The 13,316-nt window shown below is 51.0% G+C and overlaps 1 protein-coding gene across 2 annotated transcripts in view; it reads left to right on the top strand.

The window, feature by feature from the left end:
* Nucleotides 1-13,316, top strand: part of ESRRB (estrogen related receptor beta) — a 188,215-nt gene that overhangs the window by 56,043 nt on the left and 118,856 nt on the right. Inside the window, exon 1 of one of the 2 annotated variants that reach the window (XM_010335316.3) lies at nucleotides 6,896-7,242. The exons of the other annotated variant lie outside the window; for it this stretch is intronic. Coding sequence (XP_010333618.3) covers nucleotides 7,193-7,242 — 50 coding nt within the window. The 5' untranslated portion in view covers nucleotides 6,896-7,192. Of the gene's footprint in view, nucleotides 1-6,895; nucleotides 7,243-13,316 lie in introns of those variants that run through there. 2 annotated transcript variants of the gene reach the window in all.

Here is a 13,316-nt window from a genome sequence, read left to right as displayed (position 1 = left end):
TCACGCCTGTAATCACAGCACTTTGGGAGGCCAAGAAGGGCAGATTATCCGAGGTCAGGAGATCAAGACCAGGCTGGCCAACATGGCAAAACCCTGTCTCTACTTAAAAAATTACAAAAGTTAGCTGCGTGTGGTGGTGGGTACCTGTAATCCCAGCTACTTGAGAGGCTGAGGCAGGAAAATTGCTGGAACTCAGGAGGCAGAGGTTGCCGTGAACTGAGATGGCACCATTGTACTCCAGCCTGGGCAGCAAGAGTGAAACTCTATCTCAATAATAATAATAATAATAATAATAATAATAATAAATTGTTGCCAGAGTCACAAGAAATTAGGTGATAAAGTAATATGTGACGTGGACAAAAACAAGGTCAAGTTTCTTTTGTTATAAGAAAAAAACTCCACAATCCACAGTAATGGAAAATATTTAATCAGACAGATCATTCATTCAGTCAATAGCTAGTTGTTCAATGCCTCTTAGCTACTAGGTGCATATCAAGGTATGGTATTCCTGTTTTCCCCCTCGTCTCCCTCCTCTTCCTTCTTCATTTTCTTTTTGTGTTTCTCCTAGTTCTCTTTTTTCCCCTTAGAAATTTGGCAGGGGATAAAGCTATTACAGTCATAATGTGCTCCTATTCTCCTGGTAGTTGGGAGGAAAAAAGATTTTTGTTTCTATGGAGAAACAAATCTCACTTTCCTCATCCTCCAAGCTGCCTGCTCACCGCAGCTGCCATCTTGCATAGGGCCTACAGGAGGAAGAAATCTATGGCACAGAGAGAACTTTAATCTACTAATCAGCTGTGTTGGTGAGAAGGGATCTCGAGGCTCAGAAAAAGGAAAAATGAATGGAGCTTTGAAATATCTAGAAGTTATTCCGAGACCCCTGGTAGGGATTTCAGATAACGAAATGGATGACGCCGGTGCTGGGAGGGAACCCAAGCGTTTATCCGCTCAAGATGCCCCCTTCATATTTTAGCCTTGGTGTCATGGCAGCAGTGCTAATAGGACATGAGCCTTCTTGCCCCAGTAATGGCCCATTACAGCTTCAGGAAAAGCCATCATGTTTCCGCAGCATTTATCTGTCAGCAGGAGACTATTATGGGAGCACAAACTCACATTGTATTAGTGTTATCAGTTAATTATGATCCTTGGGACGAGTGCCAGCCAATGGGCTAGCAGCCTGCTGACCACCACTCAGGGATATAACTCCATACCCCAAATTCAAGCATGAGAGAAGACAGCAGGTCCGCCGAGGCGCATGGTCAGGGACATTTCCCCTGGCCGGGACCCCATGGAGCACTGTCCCCAGAGATGCGCAGGTGAGGCTCGCCATCTAGGCCAGGCCCACCTTGGTCACCGTGGCCTGGCAATGGAAGCTCTTCCTGGACACACCTGCCCCAACCCTCACCTGGGGTGGAACAGAAACAAGCTTGGCTTGCCATTGTCATTCAGATCATTCCACGGAGGCATCCTCCCCCTCCTGGGCTGGTGGTAAGAAGTGGCTACATACCATGGGTGTTTCCCAAGGCATCATTCCCACCCGGAAACTTGGCTTTGGGGAAACGGGGATGGGTGACGGTCCGGGATGGCATAAACAAACCGTAAGCATTCTCACACTCACTGGATTTAGAGAGCAAGTGGCAGATCTCCAAAAATGCCTGTTGGGTCTTGTCTTTTCCCGAGGAGGCCATCAAGTCCTCTGCTCTCCTGGAGGCAGAGCTGGCTCCACCAGCTTCTGCTAAGTTGCCTGGCTTGGAAGATGGAAAACGTATCCTCCTATTGTTGGTCCTAGGGCAGCATAGGGCAGGGAGGGAATTTGAGGACCCGAGAGACACTGCTTGCTGCTGCCTCATTTGTGCAAAAATGGCTGGTGTCCAGGGAGGCTGCCTCAAGAGAGGGAAGATACTACCAAGACTCGGCTGTGTTAAGAGCAGAGATTTTCACCCGACCTTTGGCAAGAAATGCTGTGCTGGGTTTGCCTGCATAGATCATGATGAGACCGCTCTAGTGACCCCTGAGATCTAGGCCCTGGGGTAGGATGGCGTACCCTGAGGACTTAGGCAGGCTGTGGTGGTGGATGCTTAGAAGAGACCTGGGTTTGTCTAGATCTCTGACATATTCAGTGCTTTTTGTACCCGGGGAAATAGAGGCATGAGGACAGAGCAGGGGAGGCTGTGTATGAATATTTTTCCTAATTATCTGTCACCTGGAGCATTGTTCATGGTAGGACAGCAGCCTATGACTTTGGCATCTACCAACCAGTGCTTCCTTTTCTCCTCCCAGGAAACCGCTAGGGGAAGGGTGTGAACACAGAAGCCTGTGTCCTCACTGTGCACTGGGTAAAGACAGTGGGTGGAGCACGTTGTATTGAACAGGTTTTTGTTTGTTTGTTTTATTTAGATGGAGTTTTGCTCTTGTTGCCCAGGCTGGAGTGCAATGGTGCGATCTCGGCTCACTGCAAACTCCCCCTCCCGGGTTCAAGAGATTCTCTGCCTCAGCCTCCTGAGTAGCTGGAATTACAGGCATGCACCACCATGCCCTGCTAATTTTGTATTTTTAGTAGAGACATGGTTCTCCATGTTGGTCAGGCTGGTGTTGAATTCCCGATTTCATGTGATCCGCCTGCCTCAGCCTCCCAAAGTGCTGGGATTACAGGTGTGAGCCCATGCCTGGCCTGGACAGCTCTTATTTGTCTTGATATTTCTTAAGAAAGAGCTCAAACTCAGAGAAGTAGTGGGTAGGAAAAGCAGTGTGGCTGGGCATGGTGGCTAATGCCTATAATCCCAGCACTTTGGGAGGCCAACACAGGCAGATCATAAGAGGCCAGGAGTTCTAGATCAGGCCGGGCAACATGATGAAACCCCGTCTTTACTAAAAATACAAAAATTAGGCCGGGTGCAGTGGCTCATGCCTGTAATCCCAGCACTTTGGGAAGCCGAGGCAGGTGGATCACGAGGTCAAGGGATCGAGACCATCCTGGCCAACTTGGTGAAACCCCATCTCTACTAAAAATACAAAAATTATCTGGGCATTGTGGTGTGCACCTGTAGTCCCAGCTACTCGGGAGGCTGAGGCAGGAGACTTGCCCGAACCCAGAGGCGGAGGTTGCAGTGAGCCAAGATCACGTCACTGCACTCCAACCTGGCGTGTGGTGACAGAGCGAGACTCTGTCTCAAAAACAAAACAAAACAAAACAAAAACAAAAATTAGCGAGGTGTGCTGGTGGATGCCTATAGTCCTAGCTACTCAGGAGGCTGAAGTAGGAGGAGGGTTTGAGCCTGGGAAGCAGAGATTGCAATGAGCTGAGATTGCGTGACTGCATTGTAGCCTGGGCTACAGAGCTGGACCTTGTCAAGAAAGAAAGAGAGAGAGAGAGAGAGAGACAGAAAGCAAGAACGAAAGAAAAAGAGAGAAAGAAAGAGAAAGAGAGCGAGAGAGAAAGAAAAAGAGAAAGAAAGAGAGAGTAAGGAAAGAAGGAAGGAAAAAAAAAAAAAAGAAAGAAGGCTGGGCGCGGTGGCTCATGCCTGTAATCCCAGCACTTTGGGAGGCTGAGGCAGGCGGATCACAAGATCAAGAGATCCAGACCATCCTGGCCAACACAGTGAAACCTTGTCTAAAAAAAAAAAAAAAAAAAAAAAGAAAGAAAGAAAGAAAAGAGACTTGTCTTTTAAGATTTAGGAATTGAATAAGTAGAAGTCCAATGACCACAGATGGCAGATGGCATGCTTTGCCAGATATTCTCTGTGTGACCTTGGGTAGGTCACTTCACGACACAGGGAAATTTACAAATTTCCTTTGTCAAATCTGCTGATGATTCTAAATGATTCTCTGAGTCCCTCCTAGCTGTAAGGTTCTGTGAATGTAATGAATATCAATTTAAAGATGTTTGTCATAAAAACAGCGTAAGCTGCTGTCACCTTACACCCTCCACACTTACTGTGTCTCATAGCTTTTGTCCCCTTACTTTCAGCTGACTTGCCCACCTGGGGGTGCCAGTACTGGGGCGGAGGGTAGTGAAGGGGTGGCTTAGAGCTCTTGCTGGGCATGGATTACAAGTAGCCCCTGCTCTCAGGTGGGCAGTGAAAGAAATCATGATTGGTCGACTGCATTTTAGGCTTGAAGAAAGCCAAGAACCCTGCCCACCCCACCCCACCCCTGCAGAGCCTTCGTTTTCTGGAGAAGTGATGGTTTTGGCAAGGTCACACGGAGAAGTCGGGACCCGATCCCAGAGTCCTTTACTGTCCCACACTGCTGCCTCTCCAGACAGAGGCATGGAGCCTCACCCTGGCTTTGGGAAGGAATCCATCCTCCATGAGTTGGCTGAGAGCAGAACAGGAAAAATGTGGGCGCCATTCACAGTGTGGGACCCGGGCAGATTAGTCTGGAGAATCACAGGAGGAGCCTGGGCCTGCCAAGTTGGATCATGCCACTAGGGTGTCCGGACGGCTGGCCCTCATCACTGCTCTTGCAGAGTCAGGAAGGAAAAGAAAAAGATCTGGCTCTGGGGCGGTGTGAGAGGAGGCTCAGGCAGAGGAAGGCTGAGAAAGCCTAGGTCTCCAGGAACTGATTCCCGCCTGGGGGACAATCAGCTAGTGCCCAGAGATGAGGCCCTGGGTCACCTTTATGCCTGGACCTTAGAGGCAGAGAATAATTGTATGCAAGCATTAGCCTAGTTTTTTAACCAACGCAGACTCCAATTCCTTTTCATTTGCTCCCAGTGGCTTTGAATCCACTGCTCTGGGCTGTGAAGTGGTCTTTCTTTTCAGGTAATGAAGAAGACTTTGTTTCTACCAAGTGTGTTTTGTTTCCTGTTAAAAATGGTGCACCCACACAGACTAAGGAGTCAAGGGACCCCAGACAACCCATCAGGGCCTCACCTTCCTGGGCAGTGGCCTGTCACTCAGCAGGCTGTGGCATTCCACTCACAACTACTACAGGTTACCCATTCATTCCACAAAATCTCCATCAAGCAATTGTCATGTGCCAGGCACCTTTAGATGCTGGGGATTCTCTGGTGAGCAAAAAGAGACATGGTCCCTGCTCCCATGGAGCTTACAGTCCAGTGAGAGAAGGGCAGAGGAGGGACGTATCATTCATGCCAGTGCGCAGACAATTGCAAACTGTGATAAACTACCCAAAGCAAAGTGAACCGGAGAAAGCGCTGGCGTGACATGGAAGGTGAGGCCTTCTAGATGCAAAGCCTGGGGCCCAGAGCGGGGGCAGCAGGGGCTGTGGAGAAGAACAGAGGGACCTGCAGAAACCTGTCATAGGACGCCTTCCTTGGAGGCCAAGGACTGGGGCCGCTTTCCTAATTGCAACAACGGGACATTGGGTGTGCATTTTACAAAGCGCTCCCTGGCTGCTGTGTGCCTGGAGAATGGATTTCAGCGGGGCAGAAAGGATGCAGAGAAACCAGTCACTAAGGCCTTGGCGAGAGATGATGGTCATGTAGAAGCCAGGCTCAAGGGAAGTATCTCTGTACCCCTCTTTCTTTCTCTGATGAAGTGCCTGTGTGATTTTTTAAAAAATCGGGGGCTGCTGCGGGACTACTGACAGAGGAGACGTCTTCATCCATCTCTCTGTGAGATGCCTTCCTGAGCCTCGAGCCCAGAATCCCACTCGCCCCTCCACTTCAGCACATGTGAAAAATCTCAGCTCTGTTTCCCAGCCTGCACGAGCACATTTATCCAAGTCAAAAATCATCTGCCATCCTGCTGCCCACTCCCCCAGCCCCTGCCCGGGCGGCTGGCCCCTCCCGGGGTTTCTCACAACCCTCCCTGCTTTTATTCCTGAAGTGCTTGAACATTGCCTGCAGTTACACTCCATTTAGACATTATTTTGATGATAAAATTATGTCTTCCCCCCTACTGCTCATTGTCTTCTGCAGAATATAGGAGAATGGGTGGTGGTCTCTCCTGAGGGCTTTTTCCCCCTTTTAAATAATTCTATACCTACCCCCTCCCCCTACTCATTTGAATCATCAAATTGATTATTATCGCTGTGGCTGGCGCATCTCGAAAGATGAAAAACCCCAGAAGCAGGGTTGGGGCATGACTTACAGCTCATTTTGGTACAGTGGCAGCCCATAATATTCGGGTTCACTGAGGGAGCAGCGGATGGGGATGCAGGTGTTTGTAGCTGGGGATTCAGGTGTGTATTTCAAAGTGTGTGCTTATGCCTTGGAGTGGATGTGGCAGGTAAGTTGATCATTTTCACCACGATTGTATTTTCCTAAGCAGACAGGAATTTATTTGCTCATGTCTGCGTCCTGGGTACATTTCAGAGAGCTGCCAATGATGAGAGCATCACTTCATACATTGAGAGAACGTTTTATAGATGCGCACCCTGCATCTAGCCATATGAGAGTGGTGCAGAACTGACTGGCCCAGGTGATAAGAGCTGGGAAGGGAATCTGTTTCTCTCCTGCCTTCTCGCTGTGCCTCACCTGCTGGCCCGACCCTTTGCACTTTTGCCCACACGGCACAGGGTTCGAGGCTGCCTCTTCTCTTTGGTGCGTGGGTGGAGAAATGTGACTCATTTTTAATTTGGAAAACAAATCCATTGCAGAAATCCTGAGAGATGAGTTTGCTAGGCCTGCCAGTTAAAAGATGGGGTAGGGGTGACAGGGGTATGTAAGCAGCAAATCTCCCCCAACCCCAGACCCACCTGGCAGTTGGACATTTTCCCCGCTTTAACTGCGAGAAGGCAGGCCTTAGGGCTCTACCACCCAGTACTCCTACTGCTCAGAAGGTGGGAACCTCGCGCGCAGAGGAGAGCGTCTTATTCCATTGAAGTCTCTCTGGCTCACCCCCCTCCCCCCACCCCAGCTTGATTCTGTCACTTTAAGTCCAGCCCCTGAGAGATAGCCAATAGGAGCCAAACCATACATCAGTCTCCCAGCCTTAAAGCTACAGTAGGGTTAGTGGGCTCCAAGTCTCTGGTGCCCCAGCCTCCTCCACGGCTTCGCATCCCCTCTGCCCGCTCGCTCCGGAGCGTGCGGATGAGTGGGAGCGCCGGGCGGTGCGCGCGGCTCTCTGCCTCCCTCTCCCCAGCCGCGGCCGCGTCCTCCCACTCTGCGTTCTCGCGCTCACTGTGCCCTGCCCGGGCTCGCACCTTGCCCGTGCCCTTCACTCGCTCTTCCGCGTGATTTCCCCGCCGCCTTTCTCTACCAACTGGGAATGCTAAAACGGGACTGATGGACGTGTCCGAACTCTGCATCCCGGACCCCCTCGGCTACCACAACCAGTAGGTGCCCTGCTTCTCGGTCTGTCTGTCCTTCTGCCTGTCTGGCCGTCTCTGTCCTGGGGATCGCAGTGCCTCTTCTGCACATTCTTGTGTGAAAGTGGAAGGGACTTCGGGGGGCACTTGGGGGGAGGAAGAGGGGGAAAGCCACACACTTCTGGGTTTCTTTCTCAGGCGTAAACCTGCCCTAACTTTTCCCTCTTTTACAAATCCACAATTTGAGGCAAGAGTGGCGCTTTCTCATGCACTTTCCCCCTTTCTCTCTCCTCTCTGATCTTGCTCCGGAGTGAGAAAATATTTGAGTTTTTGCGGAGTGGAGCAAGAAGGGAGGCAGAAGCCCAAAACAGGTGCAGGGCTGCGGTTGCAAAGAGGGCCTGTCCCGTCGGAGAAAGCCTTCCCGCGGGCGCTTTCTTTTATTATTTTCGTCCTGGGGACCAAAAATGATCCCGGCAAGAGAGAGAAAATCGAACAATCGAACGCGCCCTGTCGGTTTGGAAACTGCAGGCGGCCAGTGCCACGTTCGCCCAGCGGTCCCTGAGGGGTGCCCCGAGGGTGCGCACGTGGCGCGGCGGATCGGAGCGCTCGGAGGATGCGGGCCCAGCGCTGCGTCTTAGGCAAAGTTCGTTCACGGCTTTGCTGGAGGCTGTGCCCGCCGGAACAGACGGGCACTATTTCACTGCCCCGAGGCGGCTTTGCGCTCGCGGTGCCAGAACCTGGGGTTATCCGAGCGGCGTGGGCGCGGGGCGGCAGCCGGGGCCTCCAGAAGCGACTCTCAGGAACCGCGGGTCCCCAGCCCCGGGGCAGCGCGCCGAGAGCGAGGAGTGGGAAAGTGACCTGATCGACCAAGCAGCGGGTGGCCAACCCGCGTGATCTGTCCCGGCTCTGGGGGGTGGGGGGTGGGGGGTCTAAGTCTGTCCTCCTAAGGGAAACCTTAGGAGGTTTCCCTCCTCCACGGCCGCTGTCCCACCTGCTCGGGTACCTGCCTGAGTCTCCTCTAGGGCGCTTCGCACCCCACGGCGCGCCTGGAGGGTGTCCCGGAGTCAGGGTGTATGCGTGTGCAAAGTGGTCCCTCAGAAGGTTTAATAATAATAGTAAAACACAACTCTAGGTTCTCACGGACAGCTTTCCTGCTTAACTTTGTGCTCTTCCTTTTTTTTTTTTTTTTTTTTTTTTTCTGACGCAAACTAAACTATCAAAGTCAGCGTTTCTCCAGTTCCACGGTCCTTCCATTTGTGTACCACTCGCTCCCCCTCCCAGCAAGAACCACGACTACACCTCTAAAATAAATAACTGTGGATAATGTGGGGTCCCAGGAAGCACCTTGCTCCTCTCCTGTCTGCACGGATCACCTCCACCACTGTACACCCGCGCTAGAGAGAGCGCAGCTCCATGGCAGGGCTTGTGTTGTTGACCAGACTGTCCCTGCTTCTAGCTTGAGGATTTTCCCCACTCCACCCTGGGGCAGAGGGCCCTTTAGATGCCCCCAGAATGTCTAAGGTGCTGGTCTGGAAGAGGAATCCTTAATCATAATGGATTCAGATTTCCATCAGCTTGGAAAGTGCCTTTCATTCCTTTTAAAGGTTAGATTTCAGCTTGCCTACCTGGGGTGGGGATGGGGTGGGGGAACGTGAGGTTAGTGAGGCTGTGGACAGTATTTGGTGCTTGTGGGGCATTTCCTTACATAAAGTGATCAAGTATGACAAATATTGGATATTTAAATTATTAAGGCTCCTTCTCTCCAGAGGTGACTTCTTTAGTTGAGCATGAAATACTTATGTATTTGTCCCTGGCTCAAGTCATAGTCAATAAATATGAAAATTCGTATGAAGGAAGTATATTATTTGATTATGCTGACCAGGAAAGCAAGGGTTGAGATGGAGGCTTTAACAGCTGGGTAATTCATCGAGTTGACGGCAGCCCTGACTGGAGTTTGAGGAGAAATATGGGCAAAAAGGCAATGTCAGGGAAGCAGCAGAAGGAAGTGAGGGAGCCAAGGTCCTGGGGGTCTGGGACAGGTTTGAAGTGGAAATCATTTATAAATGAAGCTTGACAGGGGTTTAGATCCCCAACTCTTCCCGGTTTCTTTGCAGAGAATTAGCTTGTCACTCCACAGGGCACAGGAAAAGCCAAAAATATACCTGCCGCCTCCACCGAGGAACTGAACACCCCTGTGAGATGTCATTTCTCAAAGCCCAGGACCTCTGGGCAGCAGCCCAGGCACTGGTGAGCTGGGCTCCTATACAGATGTGTGCCCAGGGAGGGTCTGCATACGCTGTGGCATAGAGGGGCATCATTTCAAGGACGAGCTTGTGGAGATCTGGGGCTGGTGTCTGGGGAGACAGCTTTCTGACCTCTACCCCAGGGCTTTGTGACATAGCTTCAGAGCCATGGAAAGCAAAGTAACAGAGCAGGGGACTGGATTCTTTGGTTTGGTGGAAGGGTAGTAGGACAAAGCCATTCATTACAGTGCTGGCGTTTCTCAGGAAACGTTTAGTGAGTGGGTTCATGTATGTTCTAATCAGAGTTTTGACCCATGTGGATTGGTTGACCTTCCCAGACTTGAGAAAACCCAAGGGCACAGGAACGAGCTGAGGGAGGAAGCACTCTCTGGTCTTCCCTTTTGCTTCTAACACACAGAGGGCATTTGTGAATGCTGTAGTGTCATTCTGACTTCCCCAGGTGAGAAATAACACACACACAGAGAAACATACTTACCTTCCTACCTTTCTTTCCTTCATTTTCATTTTCCTGTGGCCAATCCTGTAGGTGACTCCATTACCCTTTCTAATCAATATTTTATGTACATTTATAATCAGCCAGAGCAGAGTGGAAGGCAGTGTGCTTGCCTGTGTGTGTGTCTGTGTACAAATGGGTCCATGACTGGGCCAGCTGGAGATCCACCGCACACAGCCCAGTCGAGGGGGGGGGTGTCTTCCCCTGGGTCCGATGACCACTTTGCTGTTGTTAAAGAAACAAAGAACAAACTGTCCTGAAGTTAAATATGTGGGTTCACACGTAGGAAAAATGCCACATGGTAATTCAGAGTCAGTGACCCGGAGAAAAACAAAGGGGGAAATTAATTTTTAATGGTACATTTAAAAATAAATCAGAGTGAGGACATTAGTCTCGGTTTTCCAAGGGAGGGGCTCTAGGAAATAAACCTTTATGTGCCTGTCACCCTGCTGGAGGTATGCGCTGCCGTGGAAGAGGATGGGTGACAGGAGGTGGGAGGTGTTCAGGCCTGAAGGCGACAAACGGGGAGGAGACCTGAGGTGAATGTTGGAGGCCCCTGTCTGGGGTAAGGCCCTTTCCAGCTCAGTGAGATCCTGATATCACTGGAAATTTCCTCTTGGAGTTTGTTACTTCCCCCAGCCCTTTTCATTTTAGAAACAATCCTTTATTTTGCTGATAATGAGGACATATGAAAAAAATCTGTTTCTTACAAAAAACGACAACAACAACAACAAACAAAAAACCCACAAAGAACCTGGCCACCAAACAGGAACCTTTTTATTCTATTGATTTGGAGTAATCAATAAATATTCCATTTAGTCTGGGAGAGGAGGGGCAAAGGAGACTTTCAGGGAAAGCACTTCGAAGGAGGTGGCAGTGACAGAGATTTCATGTCACATCCTGACTTCTCACAGCACCCCCGGCCCTAGCCCCGGGGGCCCTTATAACTTTGTCCTGCCTGCGCTCCATTTATTTGCCTGATAATTGGACATTTTGCCAAGTGGTTCTTAAAGATCATCTAAACTCATTGAAAAAGTTTGTCCCCGTCCTCGGTCCTCTGCAGAACACCTCGTTTCTTTTAAGTAAAGCTCTGCCTACCTTTGGCGGGCCGGAGGAAGGACGGGTGTGAGAGAGACATTGAGGGAGTGTGTGCATTGGGGTGAGTGGTGGCGTTGGCCATGAATGACTGGGATTCAGAAGGGGACAGAATTCAAAAAGACAGTAGACAACAGGAAACAGGATGCTTTTGGCCTGCCTCTGCAGCACCCTTCTCTAGTACTTGTCTTCCCAGGCCCTTTAAGTAACTTCAAAATGGTTACAGTTCTTTTTGGTTCCAAATTTAAGGGAAGAGGTAGCAGATATTTAGACCGTAATGTCTTCTTTCAAAGTAAAGCCCACACCACACCTTGATCACCTCCATTCTGGTGTCCCACCACACCTACCGGCCACCGTTGGGTCTCTGTCCATTTCTCTCTGAAGTGAGACCCTCTAAGTGCTCTTGCTGCTGAGCAGGAGCTCTGTCCAGAATTAGCGAGGAGGCCGTACAGTTCCATATGGAGTCTGGTGGCTCCTAACTGAAAGTTACTGGGATGGGGCGCCTCAGTTTGACTTGAATATTCAGCCTCTGGGGTCCTCCAGTGACTCTACAGCCCCTAGAGGTGCTGCCAGTGCAGAGTCTGAGGAGGGGCCCCAGGAAGCCAGGAGGGTACAAGTTGAGAATGGGCTGGAACTAGGCATATCTGGTCCAGAGTCTTCCTGAACATCCTGCTTTGCACTTGAAGCCTTTGCTGATTTCTAGAGATAAATCAAAAACCTTTTTAGCATGTATGAGCTGGTGACCCCTGATTGGGCGGTTTCTCCTTCTCTGGTAGGTTTCCACTTCCTTCCTCAGCCCCAGCAGCCTTAGACCTCCGGGGACAGTCACAGATGTGGTTTTCCCTCGGAGGAGGGGCTCATAGGCTTTGGGTGGCCCTGGTGTCCCCTGGCATGGCTGGGGTGGGATTATATCCTGGTAGCCCCGTCGGCCGGTGTGGCTTCGTCCCTGTGCAGGGAGGTTGTGGTGTTTATAATTGCAAATGTAATTAGCAGACCAGCTCTGGGGGACTGGGATGCTCAACTTCTCTGCACATCACGGTGACCCCTGTAATGGCTGGCCCGGCAGATTAACCCTCACCGGGCCAGCCTGCCTCCTGCCACTGGTGAGGCTGCTGACCTTCTCTGATAATGGCAGAGCTGTCCTGGGACCAGATACCTTCCTTGGAGGGGTTGTCAGGGCAATGACTGGGAAAGATCCGCAGTTGGGAGGTTTTTCCTTCCCTAGGGCACTGGGCTAGTGACCCTCGAGTCTTGTGACACTGTCCCCCGAGCAGCAGGCTGTGCTGGGGCATTTCTTCCCTCGCTTTCCTGGCCACACTGGAAGGATGTCATGGCAAGACTTGGAGTGCACGCTGGTCAGTTCTGTGGCTCTAGAGAGACTCACTGTGATGTCCATCTGGTGCTCCTGGGCTCAGCGGGCAGTAGCTTGTATTCACCCATCTCATCAGCTTCTTCTCAGAGCCAGCTTGGGGGAGGTGACTGCTTGCTGGCTCCTGGGCTCTGAGCAGGTGTTCCAGAGGGCTGGATCGCTTCAAGTGGTCGCACTCAGATTGGTGTAGGGAGGCTGGTCATAGGAGAGCATGGGCTCAATTTGTTTATGGAAACAGAGACCTCCCCAGTTAACCATCCGACAAAAAAAGACATCAAAACACCAGACAAGCGAGGAACAGGGAGCTGCGAAGTCTCTTCCCTCCCTCCTATGAGTGTGCTTGTATCTGCCTCTCTAGGGTGCCCTTCTGTACTGATCAGATTTAAAATCATCAAGGATCCTAACAGGACCTTTATTTATAAGTCATGGCTTAACAGAGTGCCAAGCCCTTCTGTGCTGCCAATAAAGCCCCTGTTGCAGAGGATGTTTCTGAATCCTGAAACGCCAAAACCCATGTCCGCCCCTAAGAGAGTTTCCGCCGTGGGAAATCTATGTGTGCCCATGTGTGAGTGAGTTCCGGCGGGCAGCCCCCTTTAAGATGGGGTGACAGTGGACAGGGGGCTCTGCTATTTAAACATGTTCCTGCTGCCTGCTACGCCCCTCGCCTGGGCTGAGGTCCGGCTGTGGTCATGTTCCAGCAGGGGCTGCCGTGCCTTGGGATTGGTTCGTCCATGGTGCAAAGGGGACTGCAGGGGAACCTGGTGGGTGGCTGTCCCTCTGGTTTGCCCAGAGGATTTCAGTCTTTCTTAAGAGCCTCTCTTCAGTTTTCTGGCTTGGGTAGGGCTGGGGCAAACCCCAGAGAGGGAGAGAAGGGAGTCCT

The sequence above is a fragment of the Saimiri boliviensis genome, chromosome 2 (assembly GCF_048565385.1).
Source record: "Saimiri boliviensis isolate mSaiBol1 chromosome 2, mSaiBol1.pri, whole genome shotgun sequence".
In the NCBI taxonomy this organism is placed as follows: domain Eukaryota; kingdom Metazoa; phylum Chordata; class Mammalia; order Primates; family Cebidae; genus Saimiri; species Saimiri boliviensis.
Note: the sequence above shows the minus strand (reverse complement) of the source record. Positions and strands in the feature narration are given on the sequence as shown.